Source organism: Macaca nemestrina, chromosome 2 (genome assembly GCF_043159975.1).
Source record: "Macaca nemestrina isolate mMacNem1 chromosome 2, mMacNem.hap1, whole genome shotgun sequence".
In the NCBI taxonomy this organism is placed as follows: domain Eukaryota; kingdom Metazoa; phylum Chordata; class Mammalia; order Primates; family Cercopithecidae; genus Macaca; species Macaca nemestrina.
This window is the reverse complement of record NC_092126.1, coordinates 157,403,626-157,428,176: the sequence shown is the minus strand read 5'-3', so window position 1 is coordinate 157,428,176 and position 24,551 is coordinate 157,403,626. Positions and strand designations below refer to the sequence as shown.

General features: G+C 38.2%; 1 protein-coding gene and 1 pseudogene across 2 annotated transcripts in view; one reads left to right on the top strand and one right to left on the bottom strand.

The window, feature by feature from the left end:
- LOC105470228 (thioredoxin reductase 3) overlaps positions 1–24,551 on the bottom strand; it is a 55,191-nt gene that overhangs the window by 6,689 nt on the left and 23,951 nt on the right. For both annotated transcript variants that reach the window (XM_071092315.1, XM_024789257.2), the window contains exons 8-14: positions 21,861–21,976; positions 20,791–21,016; positions 19,160–19,252; positions 11,880–11,956; positions 11,163–11,319; positions 5,217–5,324; positions 715–810 (exon numbers count right to left, since the gene is read on the bottom strand). In XM_071092315.1, coding sequence (XP_070948416.1) covers positions 715–810; positions 5,217–5,324; positions 11,163–11,319; positions 11,880–11,956; positions 19,160–19,252; positions 20,791–21,016; positions 21,861–21,976 — 873 coding nt within the window. The remainder of the gene's footprint in view (positions 1–714; positions 811–5,216; positions 5,325–11,162; positions 11,320–11,879; positions 11,957–19,159; positions 19,253–20,790; positions 21,017–21,860; positions 21,977–24,551) is intronic.
- LOC105470227 (rRNA N(6)-adenosine-methyltransferase METTL5 pseudogene) lies at positions 15,039–15,581 on the top strand (annotated as a pseudogene).

Below are 24,551 nucleotides of genomic sequence, written 5' to 3'. Positions count from 1 at the left end.
CTACAAGAAAAGAACCAAGTCTTAACACTGCTTTCTACATTCAGAATTCTTTATAAAGCAAATTATAAATAAACTGTGCTTTAAACTACGCTACTGAGGAAGGCTGTTAACCGTTTTGATGCTCGCCACTGGTAACTGGGAGGAGGAAAGCCTCCAGTAATGGGCTGCTGCTTTAGTGAAAGCATCAGGAATTAGCTCAGTAAGTCAAGTTTCACTTTGTGTGAACATCTCCATCTAAAGACTTTTGACACACATTCAGTCTGTTTATAAAATGCATACATACAACTTACTATTTGATGACCAAAATTTTCACAGATCTTCTAGTTCTAAACTATCAAGTTTAAACTATCAGGCTATCAAGATGGCCCTGGGAAAAGGCAGCTTTCAGTGATGTATTTTGAGTGGACACTGGTAGGGCTCAATCACAAACTATCACTGCTCAGCCTCTGTGACATGTTAACTAAATGACAAGGAGGTGCTCTGAATTGTCCTGAAAGCTAACTTAGAAAGATTATAAAAACGGAGCAGTCCCAGCTGCTCACAAGGCTGAAGCAGGAGGATCACTTGAGGTCAGGAGTTGGAGACCAGCCTGGGCAACATGGCAAGATTCCGTCTCCAAAAAAAAAAAGAAAAAAAATTATAGAAATCCAAATACTAGAAATAAAAACTACATTTAAATATCACAGCATTTTGGCTTCTAGTGGTATTACATACATGGTCTAATTTATTGCAGATTATCTTCGCGTAACAAGTGTTGTTCTCTCTGCCAGCTACTGTCCATTCAAGAGGCCAGAACAAAGTATGATATATCTGGAAGATAAAAGAGAGAAAAAGGGCAGAATTAACATATATGGAAACCATTCTTTGATAGGCTCTTTAATTCTATAAAGGCAATAATCTCCATAGCAGCTTTCAGAAATTTAAAGTTCAGTGACCCCAACTTTATGTATCTGTTAGGAGCCCCGGGGTCAAGCCTCCTGAAATGCTAGCTGCATACATGTGTTGGCTGTTGTTTTACTTGCTTGGCTGTAAGTCCAAGCAAAAATCCACAAACAAAATCTAGTTTTCAAACATGTAGAGAGTACCAGCAACCCAAGGCAGAGCACCAGGCACAGGTTCTCGTGTGGGTTGCAGAGTTGAAGACTGAGATCCTGACGTCAAAGCTGACCCTGATAACAGGGCTCATGTTCCAGCAAACTTAAGGAGGAGCAGAAGAAATAAAACAGCTCCAGTCATTTAGAGCTCCAGAACATAGCGATGGGAGAGCGGGAATCATGTCTCTCACATTTCTGTCCCCAGGCCCTCACGCCAGTGCCTCTATGCCTCTTCAATCTGGCTCAGTCTTCTAAGAACCAGAATAAAATGCCATGTGCCCTCTCTCCAGCTTGGGGTTGCTGTGGTCTCCCAGTGTTGTAGTTCTGAATCACTCTGTACACAAACGGGCAGTTAATGCTGGGTGACAGAATTGGAAATGTAGTATGAACAATAATCCACAATGGATGGATTTAAATTTTAAAATACCACCCAGAAATAATCATTTTGAATGTTAGGGAAAAGCATCAATTGCTGGTGCATGTAGAGTTAAAACAAAATTTTTATTAAGGAGGTATCACAATATACAGTTACTTGTAGCCAAAAAAAAAACTCAGGAAGGGGAACATCACACACCGGGGCCTATCATGGGGAGGGGGTAGGGGGGAGGGATTGCATTGGGAGTTATACCTGATGTAAATGACGAGTTGATGGGTGCAGCACACCAACATGGCACAAGTATACATATGTAACAAACCTGCATGTTATGCACATGTACCCTACAACTTAAAGTATAATAATAATAAATAAATTAAAAAAAAATTGATTTAACTTGTTTTTAACAGAAGAGAAAAACTCTTCTACCCATTTTTTGTTTGTTTGTTTTGAGACAGGGTCTCACTTTGTCACCCAAGCTGGAGTACAGTGGTGAGATCTTGGCTGACTGCAGCCTTGACTGCTGAGGTTTGAGCAATCCTCCTGCCTCAGTCCCTAAGTAGCTGGGACTACAGGTGCGCGTCTCCACACCTGGCTAATTTTTGTATTTTTTTGTAGAGATGGGGTGTTGCCATGTTGCCCAGGCTTGTCTCAAACTCCTGAGCTCAAGTGACCCACCTGCCTCAGCCTCCCAAAACGCGAGGATTACAGGTGTGAGTCACCACCTCCCACCACTTCTACCTATTTTAATACAAACTTTTTAATCTCTGCAGCTACTAAAAACAGAAATGTTTCTTTATCTTAGAATATACTTTCCTAAAAACACACCTCTAAGGTTAAAAAGAGATGGTACAAACTCTTACCAGGTTTTTTGTTGTTGTTGTTGTTGTTGTTGTTGTTTGTGAGACAGAGTCTCACTCTTTCGCCCAGGCTGGAGTGCAATGGCACGAACTTGGCTCACTGCAAGCTCCGCCTCCTGATTTCTCTTACCAGGTTTTAAACATGATTTTTAAAACAGTAAGCTACTATTTCTGATGTGTTCTATCACTTCTGCTATGAAGCAAGGAGGTGAACACTCACACTTCCCCCCATCTCCTTGCATTCTTTCACTGGTTTTGTCAAATGTGGTTTTTCCTTCTAGCACTTTGAAGACTTTACTGTATTTAAATTTCTTACCCTTCTGGTTCAAAGTGGATGTGAAATGTGGATCCAACTTCCAACTTTATATTTTTCCTTAATAGCTACCCACTTATTCTGGCACCCTTTAATGGATGGCCTGTGTTTTTACTATGGATTTAAAATATGACCTTATCACATACTAATTCTTACGAGCATTTGAATCCATTTCTGGGTTTCACATTCTGTTCTACTGATCTTGCTGTCCATCTGTGCGCCACTGCTGCACAACTGTAAGCACTGCAGCCATGTGGTAAAGTTTCATATTTAATTAGGGCTCCCCTCATTATTCTTGAAGTCTTTTTATCAACTTATGCACAATTACAGACATAATTTTCAAAGCTCTGCTGTGGAAAACAGTGATCTCTGATCCCACCTATTTCAATGAACCTAGAGGCCACCATGTTCAACCTCTTTTATTTAATCATTTGGGTATTTACCTCTATGTTTCTAAATAACATGCTTATATTGCTACTGCCTGACTTTCCTATTTTAGGCTTTATTTATTGATTTGGCTCTATGCAAGAGCAAGATGAGCTCTCTTCCCTGGCCCCTAGCACTCACTCTAGCTCCTTCCTGCCCTTCCCATCCCCATCTTCCCAATACAGTTATATACTCTTAGCTACCACAGTTGCCAGTGTTTCCTTTACTATGTAAAAGCTATTGACAGACAACTTGAAAGCAACAAGCAAAGGATGAAGCTGCACCCTTAGCTTGCACATTGACAAACACTAACTCAAAATGGACCACAGACCTAAATGCACTCACACTTCCTCCCATCTCCAGTCATGCACAGCATGTGTTGCAAAACAATGCTGGTCTACGATGGACAGCATATATGACTGTGGTCCCATAACATTAAAATGGAGCTGAAAAATTCCTGCCACTTAGTGACATTATAGCCATTACAACATCATAGTGCAGCACATTACTCACTATTTGTGGTGATGCTGATACCGCACTGCCAATCTCCAACAGTCTAGCATATATAATCATGTACAGTACATAATACTTGATAAAGATAATAAATGTGAAATGACTATGATACTGATTTATGTATTTATTATACCACACATTCTACTATTATTTTAGAAAGTACTCCTTCAACTCTTAAATTAACTGTGAAACTGCCTCAGGCAGGTCCTTCAGGAGGTATCCAGAAGAAGGCATTGTCATCATAGGAGGTAACAGCTCCACGCGTGTTACTGCCCTGGGACAGGATGTGGTGGGAGAAGACGGTGACATTGATGTTTCTGACCCTGTGTAGGCCTAGGCTAATGTGTGTGTTTGTGTTTTCATTTTTTATAAACAAGAAGTAAAAAAAAAAAAAAAAAGAAAAGAAAAGAAAAAAGCTTATAGAATAAGGATATAAAGAAAGAAAATATTTTGTACAGCTGTACAATGTGTTTGTGTTTCTCTATAATGGGAACTTTAAAAAAATAGTAACATCACATTTTAAGTCCTGTCAAAAAGCAACAAATAAATAAATAAAACAGGTGAGTTGATCTGCAGCAAACCTTGGTGAAAAGACCTTAAAGTAATCCCAAAAACTTGGGGAACTTGTTTCCTATAAAGATATTCCTTTGTCTGGGACACAGCCTTCTACATCCTTCCTGTCATGTGCCTGACATCTTTCTACCTTAATTTTTCATTAATTTCAGAAACTTTTAAAACTAAATGTTAAATCCATAATTATTATCATCGATTTTCCAAGACCAATGCAAAAAGGATAGCTTATTATTATATAAAGAGTTAATTAAAAAACTCTGATAAAATGTTCCCTAAAATGTAAATTTCAAAAATAACTATCTAAAGTAACATAAGGTTTTAATTACACATTTCCCCAGCACCAGAAATTTAAATAGGAGTTTCTTAAATCCTTAGGCCATTTAACTAGGGAATATCAGTGCTATCATTTAAATAAATTCCCAATAATAAATCATACAACTAAACTGCCTTCAAGGAAAAGGACTATGATTTCAATTCTCTTTTACTTGAAATATCAAGTATTAATAACCCTCCAATTCTTTTGAACTCTCTCTCTCCCGCCTGTGTTGGAAGAGTGGGCAGAAAAAAGTCAATCAAACTTCCCAGCAAGAAACAATGTAAGAAAATATTTTTAAGACTATAATTGGACAGGGTTAGGGTGTAAAGGAGAGGTAGCAATAAAGGTGTGTAGAGGGCATCCTTTTGGAAATCTGAAGAGCCCACAGGCAGACAACCCTGGAACTTCCCACCTTACCACCCATAGCCATTCCTACTCCTGCATTCCCAAAAGATCTTAAAATAACTTTGAGCTTCCTTGTATAAGTTTGCTCAAATAGATTTTTGTTACTTGTAATTCAAGTGTCCTGACTTACAGATTACACTCTCCTCTTTCCCAACCATATTATTCTTGTTTGCTAGACAGACAGGGTTTAAATTAATTGCTAATTTTCCTAAAATAGGAATATGATTTCCTACAATATAACGATCACAGTAACTTGCAAATTGCTGAAATAAAAAGTGACCGCAAAGAAAAATTGTTGATTAAAAGAGATTGTTTTTAAGGAAGTAATAAAACACAATCTTACTTCTAGATTCTCTTTTTTATATACTTCAATAGCTTTTTCTTCAGCTAATCCGCAGCAACCATACTCCAGAGGAGTAAACACCGTAGTCGGAACATTAATATAATCACACTGAAAGATAAACAAATTACATTGTTTTATTTTGTGAAACTTTACAGCAAAAATCTGTATTACATATATTTATATAAAGAAAATAAATGAGTCCAGTTCAGTGTAACTGATTCTTAAAACATCAACAGCTTCAGGAAAATTCTAAGGTACCTTAACAGAGACCTGGGATGGGCCCCTGACTCAGGGGAAGAGACCACACACTGGCCAGCCACCAACAAACGGGACCGGCTCTCCTGGAGCACAGACTCAGAGGTCTAAAAACCAGGAGGAGGTGGAGGTAGTGCCACCCATCTGCCCCTAAAGACACTCTCCAAAATGTTTTCTTTCCATGCCCATGATTCTGGGCTCTGCTCTCCTGGAGCACTTCTTCCAAGCAACCTTGAATTATGCTACTTCACTGGAAGCTGAGACCACCTCTTTGCCATTTCATATTCCTTATGCCACTGAGAGGCGAGGCAAGTATGCAGCTCAACGGTGCTGGACTGAGTGTTCCTGACCATCAAAGCGGGATGGTACACGTGTGAGTGTGTCTGGAGGGGGGTGCTAATATACGGCAGGGACAAGGATGACCATAGGTCATCTCTGTAGTCCAGGGGTTAAGAAAGAACTATCTCCAGAGCCTTTATCAGACTGAGTCAGAGAAGAACGGACATTACAATGTGGCACTCCTGCCTAGGACAGGCCCCAACTTGGGAGAAGAGAGGGTCTCTCTGGCTGTGTGGAGAGGACCTGGAATACTTTGGTGGGTGAACCATGAGACCGTGTGCATGGACAGAAAGCTGTGTGTAGGTGGCAGAGAAAAGGTGGAAAGTGCCTGCCCAGTCACAGTCCCTTCAAAGGACACCACCATCCACAGCACTGTATGTTCCCCAACCCCTGCCAGTGGCCACAAGTGATCAGACTAGGGACAGCCATCTGATCTCACAAGAGCCAACACAAGCTGGGGCAGAAATCTACGAAATGGCAGAAAAAGGTGGGCTGAGTCAATCCAATTCTTTCTTTTGTAGGAAAATTAACTAGAGGCAAAGAAAATTTTCCAGGTGGTAGAGGAATGGGAAGAAATGGACCTGCAGAGTTGTCGCCAAGTTAGGCCAAGGAAGAGCACATCTCTACAAACCCCACACTGTGTGCTGGGCCCCAGAGCAGCTGGGACCTCACCTCCAAATGCAGGCAGGCCCAGCCCTAGTATAGTTCTCTTTCGAGGTTCCTCTGAGATTCTACCTATTAATCCCAGGATTCTTACAGTAACCTCCCTCAGTTTGCCTAGTTTGAGCGAGCTTCTACTGTTTGTTACCCCAAAGAAAACCAAAACACCACCAGGTATCTCCCGAATCAATGAGAGGATTTGCATACAACACAGGTAAGTTCTCCAATTAGCCTAGATTCTTATGCTCTCATGCCACTTCATGTTTGCCTACCTGCAAACCATGGGTAAGCCAAGCATTTATTTTCTTTTCCCAACATGGCTGAGAAAATCACATAACTATGTGAACTGCCTGGGTATTTTCTGACTTCTCTGAGGCACTCACATGTTGCCAATCCATTTATTGACTGGTAACTGACCCCAGATTCCAGAGCTTACATGGGAGGCCTCATTCTTAACAGATGCCTTTGTTTCCTGTTTCACATCAATTAAGAAAAATAAACAGGAAATGGCTCAACTTTGCCCCTTTCTCCTAAAAACCTTCTCCACATCTTAGACCATCTCCTCCACCTGGACTTGACTCATGCTACCCTTTTCCTAGGCTTCTTTCCATCTTGTGCCTTTCATCTCTTACTTTATACTCTACACATATTGTTCCATATTCTAATCCCTCCTCCCCACAGTCACCATGATCAACTCCTTACAGCATTAGGCAACTGCTCTGCCGACATATACCCCAAAATGTTATTTGCAGTTGAGATAATTCCTTGCACATTTAGCATTCCTGGCCCCCACCCATTAATGCCAGAAGAGCCCCCTCCCCAGTGGCCGGCCTCATGCACCAAATACACCCACCCACAAGGTCTCCATGCAAGGCCTTGGCAGATACCTGGGGGATGAAGCAAAGCAGCACATAGCATTCCTCATGAAGAATCCATGCCCAAACCTCTTCATCTGAACACACTCATGCAAAAACAATTGGAGAAACTCAGAATGTGGGACATTCTACAAGAAAAGTAACCTGGATTCATCAAAAAGTCAGAGTTAAGAACTGGAATAAGACAAGGATGCCCACTGTCACCAGTCTTATTCAACACAGTATTAGAAGTCCTAGCCAGAGCAGTCAGTATGAGAAAGAAAGAACGGGCATCCAAACTGGGAAAACAGGAAGTGAAATTGTCCCTCTTTGCAGACAATATGATCTCATATGTAGAAAAACCTAAAGATTCCACCAAAAACTCTTAGAACTGATAAATGAATTCAGTGAAGTTGCAGGATACAAAAATCAACATACAAAAATCAGTAGTGTTTCTATACACCAACAACAAACTGAAAAAGAAATCAATAAAGCAATTCTATTTACAATAGCTACAAAAATAAAATAAAATATTTAGGAATAAATTGAATCAAGTAGGTGAAACCACTCTACAATGAAAACTGCAAAACACTGGTGAAAGAAACTGAAGAAGATACAAAAATATAGAAAGATATCCCATGTTCATGGATTGGATTAACATTGTTAAAATGACCATACTACTCAAAGCAATCTACAGATTTGATCCAATCTCTATCAAAATACCAATGACAATCTTCACAGTAGTAGAAAAAAAATCTTAAAATTTTCATGAAACCACAAAAGATGCCAAAAAGCCAAAGTAATACTGAACAAAAAGAATCAAGCTGGAGGCATTACACTACCCAATTTCAAAATATACTACAAGTTATAGTACCCAAAACAGCATGACAGTAATACGAAAACAGACACATAGACTATGGAACAGAACAGTGAACTCAGAAATAAAACCATGTATTTGCAGCTAACTAATTTTTGACAAAGGCACCAAGAACATACACTGGAGAAAGGACACCATCTTTAGTAAATAGTAGTGGGAAAACAGTATATGTAGAAGAATGAAACTGGACCTCTGTATCTCACCACGTGGAAAAATCAATTCAAAATGAATTAAAGACGTAAATATAAGGCCCCAAATTATAAAACTACTAGAGGAAAACAGGAGAAATCCTTCTGGACACTGGTCTAGGCAAAGATTTTATAGCTAAGACCTCAAAAACACAGGCAACAAAATGAAAACAGACAAATGAGACTGTATCAAACTAAGAAGCTTCTGTAATCAGTAAAGGAAACAATCAACAGAGTAAATAGACAACCTGTAAAACGGGAGAAAGTATTTGTAAACTATCCATCTGAGAAGGTACTAATATCCCTATACAAGGAACTCAAACAACTCAGAGCAAAAAAAAGAATCTGATTTAAAAATGGGCAAAGGATCTGAATAGATGTTTTTCGTAAGACATACATATGGGCAACAAGTATATGAAAAAATGCTCAGTATCACTAATCATCAGGAAAATGCAAATCAAAGCCACAATGAGATACCATATCCTGATTAGAATGGCTATTATCAAAAAGACAAAAAATAACAAAGGCTGGTGAGGATGTAGAAAAAGGTGAACTCTTACACACTGTTAGTGAGAATGGAAACTAGCACAGCCACTATGGAACACAGTATGGAGGGTCTTCAAAATACTAAAAATAGAACCCCCATAGGATCCAGCAATCCCAGTACTAATATTTATCCAAAGGAAAGAATCAGTGTATCAAAAAGATATCTGCACACCCATGTTTACTGCAGCACTATTCAAAACAGGAAAAATATGGACTCAATCTAAGCATCCATAATGGATGAATGGATAAATAAAACGTACTATATAAACACAATGAAATACTATTCAGCAATACAGAATAAAATCTGATCCTTCACAGCAACATGAATGAGCCTGGAAGACATTATATTAATGAAATAAGATGGGCACAGAAAGACAAATACTGCATGTTGTCACTCACATGTGGGAGTTAAAAAAGCTGGAGAGGTTGGTTAACAGACACAAAATTACAGCTAAACAGAAGGAGTTAAGTCCTACTGCTTTACAACACTGTAGAGTGAACATAATTCACAAGAATTCATTGCATATTTCCAAAAAGTTAAAAGAGGATATAACAGAATGTTCCCACACAAATAAATGACAAATGTTTGAGGTAATAGATATGCTAACTACCCTGATTTGATCATTACACATTGTATCTGTGTATCAAAATATCACTCTGTATCCCATAAATATGTACAATCATTATGTGTCAACTAAAAATAAAAGGAAAAAAGTCAGAGTCATAAAAAATAAAAAACAAATAAAGGCAGGGAGACTGTATCAGACTAAGAGACTTAAGCGTCATAAGAGCCACATGTACTGTGCGAACCAAAACACACACACTCTTAAGGAACAACTGAGGAAATGAGTATTATAGTACTTTTATTGAACTTCTCAGATATGGCAATGGAACTGTATTTACGGAGGTAAACATCTTTGTACTTAGGAGGTATATGCTGAAGTAGTTAGGGACAAATGTCATTGATGTCTGCCATTTCAAAAAGTGGCAGCAAAAAAGCTCAGCAAAAGAAAAAAGGAATATTAACTACACATACACATATTCAGAAAAGGAGAGACAGAACAAAAACAGCAAGATGTGAATAACTGGGGAATCTGGGTGAAAGGTTCAATATAGGCGATTGTTTTAGTAGTCTTTCTGTCTTTTGACATCTTTCTAAATAAAAGTTGGGGGACATAAAGGTCTCAACAGATCCCTACTGCCTAGAGAAGGCCCTACCAATTCTTCTTTGTCGCAAAGATTTTTGATGATCTGGCACTAAATTAGTTTTCTGACCTCCTTTCCAATTGTACTTCCCTATCACCAGCTACTCTGCCTACACACATTCCAAAATGTTCTATTGCGCTGTGTTTGGGACAATTTTTCTTTGCATGAGATGGTACACTCAGCATTCCTGACCTCACCCACTAATGCAGCAGGGCCCTTCCCCAGTCATCCGTCTCCCACCAACTCTACCACATGGCCACAGACAGAGCTCCTGATGGAGCTGAGCAGTACTTCCCCAGCTGAAAGCTCCTGGGACACTACTCATAGTCCTTAGCACAAGCCAAGCACTACAGGTCTCTGTGTTTTTAGCCAAGCTATCTGCCCACCTGAAAAGTCCTTTGCTTCCTCAGTTTTGAATTACTCATCCTATAAAGCTCATTCCAAATATTTGATTTAAAAATATGAAAAGTGGAAATCCTCTGTAGAAATCATCTGATTCACAACCTTGGCTTTGCAGATGATGAAACTAAGGTCCTCAGAAGTTAAACAACCTGACCATATTTACAGGCCAAGTGGGCACTGAAGCCAGGACCAGAATCCTGACTCATGCCAAGAGCTCCTATGCTATTACAGCGCAACAGTCCACTTATGAAGGTTTTCCCCCTCCCTGCAGCTAGAATTAAACAATCCCTTCAGTGTCCCTAGAGCAACCTGCAGACAGCACTCTGGCACACAACCATACTCTGTCTTCTGTTCAGTCTGTGCCTGCCTGACTCATGATCATGATAAGCCCCTGGGGCTGACCATGGCCAGTGCTTTGTGTATCACCCAGCACAATATCTTGCATACAGTGGACACTCAAAAATATTTATTTTAATCCATTAGTAAATAGTAAGTCTACTGCAAATTATATCTCTGAGGAACCCTTCACTGGGAAAACAAGCACACAAGTTTTACTTGTATTAGTTTTAAAAATCATGACCTTGATCAAGATATTATCTCAAAAACAGCAGAAACTTACCTTTTCTAAAGAGGCCCCAAAAAGTCTCCGAGCTAGCAGCTTGCCTGACTGTATGGCGACAGGAGTGAGCTCTGGCTTACCCTCCGAAACATCCCCAACAGCATAGACATATGGCACACTGGTCTGTTCCACATCATTTACAGGTATTTTTCCACTCCTATTAGTTTTTGAAATGGGAAAAAAATATATTACAACTCACTCTACACTTCTAGGTGACTAACACTATTAGCCAAAAGACTAAATACATAGAGAAAAGACCTCTCTTAAAACTCATGCACCTCAGGATATCAATTATCTATAAGGTCAATGACTTAAGGTAACAAGGGTTTCTGTAGCTCCAAAAGAAAATATCTCTGGTGAAACCACGGGCATTTCCCGGACGCCTAGGATATCTGCAGACTGCCTCCACAGACTTACTTAGAGCTTTGGAATTTATCTCTTTGCCTGACCAAGGACATAAAGATGCATTCTAAATCACAGACATTAGGTGAATATATCTCTGCAATTATTTCTTAAAGTCATCGTCCAATATATGAGCTTTTAAAGGCATGCAATAAGAGTTACTGATTGACGAAGAAATTGATTATAAAGAGCTGGTACTGAACTTATAAGATAAATTAAGATATATCTCAGTAATTAAATGAGAATTTCTTAGAGGTGACCTGCAGAAACCTGTTGCTTTGTGCAGCTACAGTGCAATGATCCCAATATACTTACTTCTCATTAATTTTGACACCAATCTTCTCCAAGCCCATTTTCCTTGTACAGGAGTCACGACCAATAGCTAACAAAACCTGCATTTGGAGAGAAATCAAAAATACAAATTATCCATATCAGGAATGAAAGAAGGAACATCACTATAGATCCTTCAGACATTAAAAGGGTAATAATAGAATATTACAAACAATCGACGCCAATAAATCTGACAGCTTAAGGTAAAATAGAGTCCTTAAAAGACACAACTTACCAAACTTACACAAGTCTGAAAAGCCTACAGACTACATTATGTACCTTCAAAATTCATATGCTGAAATCCTATCTGCAAGTACCTCCGAGGGTGACTATATTTGGAGACAGAGCCTTTACAGAGGTAATTAAGGTAAAATAGGTCATATGGGTGTGCCTTAATCCAGTATGACTGGTGTGCTTATAAGAAGAGGAGGACATGGGCAACACAGACCAAAGGACGACCACGTGAGGACACAAGGAGAAGACAGTCATGTACAAGCCTAGGAGACGGGCCTCAGAAGAAACCAATCCTGTCAACACCTTGATCTTAGACTTTCAGCCTCTAGAACTGTGAGAAATACATTTCTATTGTTTAGGACCCCCGGTCTGTGGTACTCTTCCAGAACTGTGAGAAAATAAATGTTGGTTAAGCCACCCAGTTTGCGGTATTTTGCTATGGCAGCTGGCAAACTAATATGCCCTATACCGTTAAAGAAACTGAATTCTCAGTTTGTAAACTTCTCATAAATTAATTCTAGACCCAGATAGCTTCTCTAGGAAAGTCTATGGAATACTTCAGTAAGAAATAATGCTAATGGTATAAAAACTCTTCCAGGAAAGAAAGAGGAAAAGGTAGCACTTCTCAACTCCTTTTTTATGAGGCCAGTATAAACAGCTGACACCAAAATCAGACAAGGGCATTAAAAGAAAAGAAATTCACAAGGCAACACTCCTCATGAATATAGATGTAAAATCCTTAATGAAATGTTAGCAAATCAAATATAGCAATATATAAAAAGGATAATTGTTTGTGACCAAGTAAGTTTGTCCCCAGAAAGCAAATCTGGTTTAACATACAAAAATCCATCAATGTAATTCATCATATTAACAGAATAAAGAGAAAACAATTCAATCATCTCAACAGATGCAATAAAGCATTTCACAAAATTAAACACTCTTTCATAATTAAAATCTTCAGAATAAAAGAAAAGAAAATTTCCGTCACCAGATAAAAGGCATGTGTAGTAAACTTACAGGTCACATCCTGGCAATGATACAAGACTCAATGTTTCACCACTAACACCAGGAACCAGACAGGCATGCCCATTCTCACAATTTCTAATCAATACTGTATTGGAGGTCTTAGCCAGTGAAACAAGTCAAAAAAAAAAAAAAAAAAAGATTAAAAGCATGCAGACTGGAAAGGAAGAAACAAAATTGTTTTTATTTGTAGATATGAATCCTAACAAGCTACAAGGTCAATATTAAAAAAAAAAACTGTATTTTTATATACTACCAACCAACCACTTAAAAATGCCATTTGTTACCTTTAAAAACATGAAGTATGTTTAGCAAAATATGTGAAAGACCTCTAGAGTCCAATGATAAAACACTGCTTAGAGGAATTAAGGAATACACAAATAAATGGAAAAACTTATAAGGTTCGTATGTTGGAAAAATCAACATTGTTAAAATGTCAGCTCTTCCAAACTGACTATGGAAAAAAGACAATTCCAGCCAAAATCCCAGCAGACTTTTGTTTCTAGAAATTAAAAAGCTGTCTTTAAAAGTTATATAGAAATGCAAAGAATCTAAACAAAATTAGAGGACTCACTCTACCTGATCTAAGACTTACCACAGAGATTCGGTAATCAAAACAATGTGGTACTGGGGAAAGGACAAATGGTCTATGGGACAGAATGAAGAGTACAGAAATAGGCCCACAGTTAAATGGTCTTTCATTGAAGATTCCAAAGCAATTCAATAGAGAAAGGGAAGTTATCGGGAGAACCCACTACCGACGTTTAACATGGGTTCTTTTCTATTTCCTAAGTGTCTTGGCTGGGTTGATAAATAAAGGGAAAAGAGCACAAGAGAGAGAAATTTAAAGCTGGGTGTCCAGGGGAGACATCACATGTCGGCAGGATCCGTGATGTTCCCTGAGCCGTAAAACCACCAAGTTTTTATTAGCGATTTTCAAAAGGGGAGGGAGTGCACGAATAGGGTGTGGGTCACAGAAATCACATACTTCACAAGGTAATAAAATATCACAAAGCAAATGGAGGCAGGGTGAGATCACAGGACCACTGGATGAGGTGAAATTAAAATTGCTAATGAAGTTTCAGCAGGCATTGTCATTGACAACATCTTATCAGGAAACAGGGTTTGAGAGCAGATAACTTGTCTGACCACAATTTATTAGGTGGGAATTTTCTCATCCTAATAAGCCTGGGAGCACTATAGGAGACCGGGGCTTATTTCATCCCTTCAGCTTCAACTATAAAAGACAGGATGCCTTAAAAAGGGGACGTCCACACACCTAACTTCAGGGCGCATTCTCTCTCTCAGGGATGTTCCTTGCTGAGAAAAAGAATTCAGCGATATTTCTCCTATTTGCTTATGAAAGAGGAGAAATATAGCTCTGTTCCGTCCGGCTCACCGGCAGCCGGTTCAAAGTTACCTCTCTTGTTCCCTGAACATCGCTGTTATCCTGTTCTTTTTTTAAGATGCCCAGATTTAATACTGTTCAAACACACATGCTCTACAAACAATTTGTGCAGTTGATACAATTACAGGGTCCTGAGGCGCTATTCATCCTCCTCAGCTTACAAAGAAGACGAGGGAATTAAGAGATTAAATACAGGCATAGGAAATCACAAGGATATTCATTGGGGAAGTGATAAGTGTCCATGAAATCTTCACAATTTATGTTCAGAGATTACAGTAAAGACAGGTGTAAAAAATTATAAAAGTATTAATTTGGGGAACTAATAAATGTACATGAAATCTTCACAATTTATGTTCTTCTGTCATGGCTTCAGTCGGTCCTTCCTTTCAGGGTCCCTGACTTCCTGCAACAGGAAGTCTTTTCAATAAATGGTACTGGATATCCATATGGAAAAAAAAGAACTGCACAGTGAAGCACGTATGCTCTATACAACCCATAACACATGTGATGAGGTAGAAAATAAAGTGGCTGCAGATCTAGGATGTGGCTGTGGAGTGCTTAGTCTTGGAACTGCAATGTTAGGAGCCACGTTGCATGTTGGATTTGACATAGATGCAGATGCACTAGGAATAATTAATAGGAATGTGGAAGAGTCTGAATTAACATATGTTGGCATGGTTCAATGTGATGTGTGCTCCTTATCTAATGGAATGTCCAAGTCATTTAATACAACAATTTTGAATACTCCTTTTGGGACCAAAAATAATAAAGGGACAGATATGGCTTTTCCAAAGACTACTTTGGAAATGGCAAGAACAGCAGTATATTCTCTACCCAAATCTTCAACTAGAAGACATGTTCAAAAACAAGCTACAGAATGCAAAATCAAGACAGATGTTATTGCAGAGCTTCGAGATGATCTGCTAGCATCACACAACTTTCAGGAAAAGGAATTAATGGACAGTGAAATGGACCTAATTCAGTTTTCTTTTCAAAAGCCTCCAAAACCAAAAGCAGCTTAAAGTCTAATAAAAATGAGTGAGGATTCATTTGTTTACTAAAAAAATTAATTCAAGGTAGATTACGGACTTAAACATAAAAGCTAAAACTATAAAGCTTCAGGAAGGAAACAACGGGATACTTTCATGACCTTTGGGTTAGTAAAGATTTCTTACAGCACACAGAGAGCATGAACCATAAAGTAAAATACTAATAAAATTGAACTTCATAAAAATTTAAAACTGTTAACCCAAAGATACTACTAAAAAATACATAGGCAAGTCACAGATGTGAAGAAAATATTCAAAATACATATATCTGAAAAAGGAATATGCCCAAGATATATAGAAGCCCTGCAATTCAATAAAAATTCAAACGATCCAACAAGAAAAGGCTGAAGACCTGAACCAACACTTCAAAGAAAAGATACATGAATGGCCAATAAACACATAAAAATTGCTCTGCATCATTAGTCATCAGGGAGATGCAAATTAAAGCCATAAGATACCTCTACACATCCACTAGAATGGCTAGAATGGGAAAGTCAGACACCCCTAAAAGTCCTAAGGGTCTGGAACAACCAGGCCTTCACATATAGGTGATGGAAATACAAAATGGCATAATCATTTGGAAACTGTTTGGCAGTTTCTTAAAAAGCAAAAACCATCCCATGATCAAGCAATTTCACTCCTAGGCATTTGTCAAAGATAAATTGAAATATATGTTGGCTGGGAGCAGTGGCTGATGCCTATAATCCCAGCATGTTGAGAGGCCAAGACAGGAGGATTGCTTAAGGCTAGGAGTTCAAGATCAGCCTGGACGATATAGTGAGACCCCATCCGTTAAAAAAAAAAAAAAAAAAAAAAAAGGCTGGGCACGGTGGCTCACACCTATAATCCCAGCACTTTGGGAGGCCGAGGCGGGTGGTTCACGAGGTCAGGAGATCGAGACCATCCTGGCGAACATGGTGAAACCACGTCTCTACTGAAAATACAAAAAAATTAGCCGAGCGTGGTGGTGGGTGCCTGTAGTCCCAGCTTCTAGGGAGGCTGAGGCAGTAGAATAGCGCTAACCCAGGAGGCGGTGGAGCTTGCAGTGAGTGGAGATTGTGCCACTGCACTCCAGCCTGGGCGACAGAGCGAAACTCGGTCTCAAAAAAAAAAAAAAAAAAATTAGCCAGGCATGGTGGCATGTGCCTGTGGTCCTAGCAACTAGGGAAGCTGAGGTGGGAGGATCATTTGAGCCAAGGAGTTGGAGGCTGCAGTGAGCCTTCATCTCACCACTGTACTCCAGCCTCGGTGACAGAGTGAAACCATCTCTTTCTACATATCTCCCCATAAAAAGCTTTCCACAAAGAATCTTCACAGCAGTTTTAATCACAATAGTCCAAACTGCAAAGAGCCTGGTTATCTATCCACAGGAAAATGAATAAACTGCTACATTAATAAAATCTATACAATAAAAAGAACTACTGATGCACACAACACGGATGACTCCTAAAAACATCAATCTGAATAAAAGAAGCCAGATACAAGGAATATATACTGTACAACTCCACTTATATGACATTTAGAGGCAAACCAAACAAAATGAGTCTATGGTGACAGAATCAGAATAGTGGTTGCTTGGGGGTCGATGAAGCACAGAGTGCTTTCTGGACTCACAGAAATGTTCTGTTACCTAAAGGAGTGTGGATTACATGGAATGTGGACATCTGTCAAAACTGACTGAACTGTACACTTAGGATCTGTGCATTTCACTACATGAACATTATACCTCATTACAAAAATAACCAATTTACAGTTAGATATTATGGACAACTTCATACCAATATATTTGAAAACTCAGATGAAATGGACTAATTTCTGGAAAAAATATAACTAATCAAAAGTAAATCAAGGAAAAAATAAAAAGACTTAAAAGTCCTTTGACTATTAAAGAAATTAATCAGTGGTCAAATATATCTCCACAGAAAATTGTATGGGTAGACAGTTGTATCAGTGAATTCTATCAAACATACAAGGAACCAATTCTAATGTTACAAGAACTTTGTCAGATAACAGGAAATGAGGAAACATACTCCAAACTTCTTTCATGAGCAGGAATACCTTGATACTCAAACCTAAAATTAAAATCTTTAATATATAAAAGGAAAATTACAAGCCAATATGATTCATAAATATAAATTTATAAATTCTAAATAACGAAGTCCAACATTACCAAGTTGGGTTTATACAAAGGATACAAAGTTGGTTGAATATTAGAAAATCAATGCAATTCAACAAATTAACAGATTAAGGAAAAAATTCATCATCCACAGCTGCAAAAGAAACACTGTTATAACTGAACATCCATTCCTTTTAAAATATACAAAACAACATAAACAAAAAAGACACTTAGGAAACAAAAAACAGAAAAGGAGTTCCTTAACTTGATTAATAGCATATAACAAAACCCTACAGAAAACATTGGTTTTTAGTGAAACATCTTTTCTTTTGATGTTGAAAATAAGACAAGACTGCTTGCTATTGCCATTTCTTGTAAGGACTGTACTGGAGGTCCTAACTAATGCATTTATACAAGAAAAAAAGAGAAAACCAGTAAAAAGGAAGAAATAAACTTATTATTCACAAATAAACAAATGTGTACATAGGAAATCTGAAATAATCTAAGGATAAATTTTTCAGTAAGATTTTAGCAAGATTACTGAATACTAAATCAAAGCACAAAAATAAGCAGCATTTTTATACACTAGAAACAGTTAAAGATAGCGACATTTTCATAAAAACACCATTTGTAACTACATATAAATTACATAAGTACCTAGTAATAAATCTAACAGATATTCTTGAACCCTAAGGAGAAATGTATTAACTTTGCTGGGAATCATTAAAGAAGATCTAAATTAATGGATAGATATACCATGTTCATGGGTGGGAAGACTGAATATTGCAAAGAAGTGTTTCCAAATTTTCCTATATATCCAATCCAATCCTAATCAAAATCTCAATAGGGTTGATTTTTGGATTTTGGTTTTGCTACATGTTTTCTGGCTTTGTTGATGCTCTCTAGGTTGTATTTTTTTAACTGAAAAAATATCTACATAAAAGTATATAAAAACATAAATGTATAGTTTCTGTCAAAACTATAAACTAATTACAAAAGAATTGTTGGCCTCCAAAGTATTCCATGGGTTATTTCCCATTGTTTGGAGATTTTGTACTGTTTGTTTTTGAGAAAGAAAAATAGCTTTGTTGTTGTTTTTCATTAAAAAATATATTCAACATTTATTGCAAAAATATTCAAATTAAGAAACGTATAAAATATCTAATTCTCCAAAAGTAAGCACAAATAACATCTGGATATATGTGCTTCCAAATTTTACGTACAGTCGCATACACATATATTTTACCATGATATTCCTCATGTATTACTGAAAATTCAAATGTCAGCAGCCAAATTATCTTCTCTGATAATGCTCTTACAAAGAATTTTAAAATGTTAAAAAAAAGTTAATCCTGGTATAATCTTCCCATAAGTTTCATTTCTGTTAATTTAGGAGTATGTTCAATAACTTAGTAATGATAAAATAAAAACTCACTGTGTTATAGACTCCTTCGATTGTTTCTGTTCCTTCCGTGGATTTAGCCAATACTTTCAGCTTTCCAGGTGAACCTTTCTCCAACTGTTGAATCTAGTAAGAATGAAGAGTATAATGATGCTATCTAAATATGACAAAAAAGAAATGCACAAAAGGGTGTACACTGGTATGTTTGTGCACATTTGTGTGGTGGTGGTACATATAATAGGTGTTAGTATAGTTAAGGTTTCTGGACAAGGCAGAAATAGAGAAAAGTGGACTGTCACAGATACATTTTGGAGGTAGAAATGAATTAATGAATTAGTTGAGATTGGAGGGAGCAAAAAAAGAGAAATTAAGGGGTATTCCTAGATACTGGCTTAATACACTGTGTTAATTTACTGAGTACTGAGGTGGGCCAGAAAGATTAGCAGGATAATATATCTTTTTTGTTTTTTGTTTTTTTTTGAGACGGGGTCTCGCTCTGTCGCCCAGGGTGGAGTGCAGTGGCGCGATCTCCGCTCACTGCAAGCTCCGCCTCCCGGGTTCACGCCATTCTCTTGCCTCAGCCTCTCAAGTAGCTGGGACTACAGGTGCCCGCTACCACGCCTGGCTAAATTTTTGTATTTTAGTGGAGACGGGGTTTCACCGTGTTAGCCAGGATGGTCTCGATCTCCTGACCTTGTGATCCGCCTGTCTCAGCCTCCCAAAGTGCTGGGATTACAGGCGTGAGCCACCGCGCCTGTAATATATTTAGGTAAAAAATCTAGTTTCATTTTTGTCTTGTTAAATTTGAAATGCTTATGAGAGATTCAAGTAGCAATTTCCAGTAGGCAGGAGTATAAATGAGTGTGGGATTCAGGAGAGACTCTTAAATAGGAGATATAAATATGAGAATCATTAGCATTTAGATGTTTAAAACTATGGGCCTAGAGAAGATCATCCGGGTAATACAAGTGCACAGAAGTGAAGAGGGGCCGGGAGGAAAACAAATGGGTGCTGGAGTCTGTAGGTTGAGTAGATGTAGATGGGAAAATATTATAGACTGGGACCACAGAAGCCAGAAAGGAAGGTGCTTCAAATGAAAGGCCAATTTCAGAGCATGCTGCCAAGAGGCCCAATAAGATAAGGACAGAGACATGACCACTGGATTTGATGACAGGAAGTTTGCTAAAAGCCTGACAATCAGTTTCAAAGAAGTGATGGAGATGGAAGCAGCTGACAGTCAGGTAAGTGTGAAATGGAGGCAAGAAATTAGAAGTAGCATGCAGAATTGTTGTTTTTTTGTAAAGGAGAAAGAAAAATAGGGACCCAGCCAGAAAGGCAGGAAGGGTAAGAGAAGGCTTAATTGTTCAAGATGAGAAACAGTGATAAGAATAAGGAAAAAGAAAACTACTAACTGAAGATGGAACATCCTTGAAAAGGTGAAACAAAGTGGGAGATGAGGGAACTCAGCCTCTGAGAAGAGCAAGCACACCTCCTATATCAGAAGAGGATACGAGGGGGCAAATGAGGTTGGTTCTGTAGACTAGGGAGTGGAAACACTGTTTTAACATTATTTGAATACAGACTAATTTATGTAATGAAATGAAATAAGGTGGGATAAAGTGAAAAGTTAGAGAAAAGAAATTGCAAATGCCATGCTGCCTTACCATCACAGGTATGAATTTCCGTAGGAACTTCACACCATGCTGCTCCATGTAGGAACCCACTTTTTCTGCCATTTCTTGGTCGAAGCCACGGAGAAGGATTGAGCGTACCATAACTGTGACATCTAGGCCAAAGCCAGCCAGAAACCCTGCACACTCCAGGGCGACATAAGAGGCACCCACCACTAATGTTTTGCCAGGGCAGTAAGGCAGAGAAAAAAGGTCATCACTGAAAAATAAAAATTAAAAAAAGAATACCTAGGCAGTAAGAATGAAATGAGTTATTCATGTTTCAATGTATAATGGTCTTGTGATGACTGAATTATAATTTGGTGCTTGAATGAAGCAACAGCCTTTTGAAATTTGTCACTGAGTCTGCTGTGGAAAGTCTGCTGGGAAAGTATACAAGAAGTATACTTCAGTTTTTTCAAAATCAGACCACAAGCAAGATTTTTAAAAATAAAATAAAATAGTATAGAAAATATCAGACTATAGAAAATATCAGACTATATTATATGTAATAAAAAAAAAAAAACCTGTTTGTTTCAGAGGTGTATGTATATGCTATGTGAAGGGGTATGTGTTTATTTACCTGAACAAAAAAATGTATTTCTTAGTGTGAGTCGGCTCAAAAAAGTTTGCAAGTCATTGCATACGTGTCCTGTTTGACCACTAAGGAAAATTCTCATGAAATCTAAGTGTTAAGAAGAGTGGTACTGCTCCTCCCCAGCTGGTTCATTTTTATCATGAGAACACTAAACCCTAGAGCTAACTGTATTTACTTCTTTGTTTTGGCCTGTAAGAAGTTTAGAACGAAATTCTCAGGCTACTTGTAGCAATCACCAAGACACATATGGCATATTTTTGTACATAAATTTTGCCACTGGCCTTATTTACCTGACCTTATATTCTCTGTTTCATTACTTTTAGCTATTTAGCTTCTTGCACTGTATATATTTTCATTTGTTAATTGAAGTCTTTTGTGGAATAAGACAGGAAGTAAATAAACTGGAAACATGTCAACATAATTCAATTTATTAACAGTAAAGTTAAAATGGTCTATTTAACCTTACCTAGTAATACAGTATTCTTTATCTCCTTGGATTCCTAAATATCGTGGCCTTTCACCCGTTGCTATGACAAACTGTGCAGCAGTATAATAAGTCTCCTGTCCTTTTTTATTGGTTGCCTTGAAAAAAGAGAAGTAAACTTCACTTACTCAGCAAACACTACAGAATACCAGACACCCTGGACAAAATAGTTACTACCCTCATGGAACTTCTCATTCAACAGGAACAGCAGACATGTGAAAAAGTAATAATGTAATGTGATAAGCACAAGCACAGAAAACGGAAGTCTTTATGAAATATTAACCAAAGCCCCATGGTGAGGGTAGGGGAGTGGACTAGAAAGCCAATCAAGGATGTATTAAAGAAGGAGTAGAGATTTTCAAGCAGAGATAAGAAAAGTGAAATGATAGGAGAGGAATGGAGACCTGGAAGACAGAATAATGCACACAAAAGCACATGGGCCCAAAAGGAATTGGTGTTTGAAGACTGGAGAGCAGAGTCGTGTCAGAAGTGACATGAAACAGACTAGAGCCAAGTGCGAGGGCCCTTATGTCATCCTAACAGCTTAGGCTATGGGGAACCAACAAAGGTTGCTCACAATTTTTAATTATACAAATAATTCATAAAAACATTTTCATTTAAAAAAATTCAAATACTTTCGGAGGCCGAGGTGGGCAGATCACAAGGTCAAGAGTTCGAGACCAGGCCGGGCGCGGTGGCTCAAGCCTGTAATCCCAGCACTTTGGGAGGCCGAGACGGGCGGATCACGAGGTCAGGAGATCGAAACCATCCTGACTAACACGGTGAAACCCCGTCTCTATTAAGAAATACAAAAAACTAGCCGGGCGAGGTGGCGGGCGCCTGTAGTCCCAGCTACTCGGGAGGCTGAGGCCGGAGAATGGCGTGAACCCGGGAGGCGGAGCTTGCAGTGAGCTGAGATCCGGCCACTGCACTCCAGCCTGGGCGACAGAGCGAGACTCCGTCTCAAAAAAAAAAAAAAAAAAAAGAGTTCGAGACCAGCCTGGCCAACATGGTGACACCCCCATCTCTACTTAAAAAATACAAAAATTAGCTGGGCATGGTGGTATGCGCCTGCAATCCCAAATATTTGGGAGGCTGCGGTGGGAGAATTACTTGAACCTGGGAGCCGGAGGTTGCAGTGAACCAAGATCACGCCACTGCACTCCATCCTGGGTAACAGAGCAAGACTGTCTCAAAAAACAAACAAACAAAAAAAAACACCAAAAAACACAAAAACATTCAAATACTAATGAAGGTATTTAAAGAAGTGTGTTGGCACCTTGAGTGGGATGGAGAACAGAGCCTGGAAAAAGAGCCTTGCTTAGAAGGGCTCTGAAACAGACAAGGAAGTACAGGCTCTGGGGTGAAAGGGAGACTCTGGAGTTTCTTGTCTGCAGACAGGGGATGTGTTAGCATCAGTAAACAAGGAGCCACACAATAGGCAGGCTTGGTTGGGGCTTATTCAACCATCTGTGCCAGGCAATTTGAGAAATAAAACATGCATTTCTGCTGTGTTTCATGTAAATAACATAATTCAAATTGGCCCATATAAGGTTTTAAAGGCTGGCTTTATCTTATTATTATTTTTAACTGACTAAAACACATCATCCAAAATATAGATTATACGGCAAATGATAACAATCGTTAAACCTAGGAATTGAATATCTTGATATTTACTATGTTATGCTCCCAATTTCCTGTTAAATTAAAAAATTTAAATAAAATGCTGAAAATAAGCACTGAAGGGTAGCTTTAAATGGACCATACCTCACACGTTTCTGAGATAACAACTGAATACAAAATAATCTAAAATCTTGTGAAGATTATCTCACACTGTGCTAACAAAGTACAAAAATAAACTAGATGAGGACAATATCTGATTGTCTGTCATAATTCCAGTGTAAACTGTTTGTGTTCCTCAAAATGATCTCATTTTCCATATGTATTAATCTAATAATATATACATATTACAAAGATAAAAGTATAAAATACACTAATTCTAATGCTACTTTTATCAATGCTTTTATGAATAATATAATATTGGAGTTCTAGTTAAGGTTTCATTTTTAGGCAGGATTCCACTAATAAAATTTTGATCTTTTTAGTCTTTTAAACTTTGAACTGCTTAGTTTAAACATGTTCTCTTTTAAGACGGCAATAAAATCAAAGGCAAATAATTTTAAATTAAGAGTTCTTTAAAACACAATTTCTTCAAGTTAACCAAACATGTAGAATCAACAAACAATGGGGGAGAAACACACACACACATGCATGGCCGTGTGTGTGTGTGTGCACGCCTGTTACACTCCTTAACATGCAACATGAAATTCTAGTTCAAGGCAACTACAAACTGTAAAGAAAGGAGATGAACAAGACAAGAAACTCAAGCAATATCTTTATTTGATCTAGAACTAGAAATACCATTTGACCCAGCGATCCCATTACTGGGTATATACCCAAAGGATTATAAATCATGTTACTATAAAGACACATGTACATGTATGTTTATTGCAGTCCTACTCACGACAGCAAAGACTTGGAACCAACCCAAATGTCCATCAATGATAGACTGGATTAAGAAAATGTGGCACATATACACTATGGAATATTATGCAGCCATAAAAAAGGATGAGTTCATGTCCTTTGCAGGGACATGGACGAAGCTGGAAACCA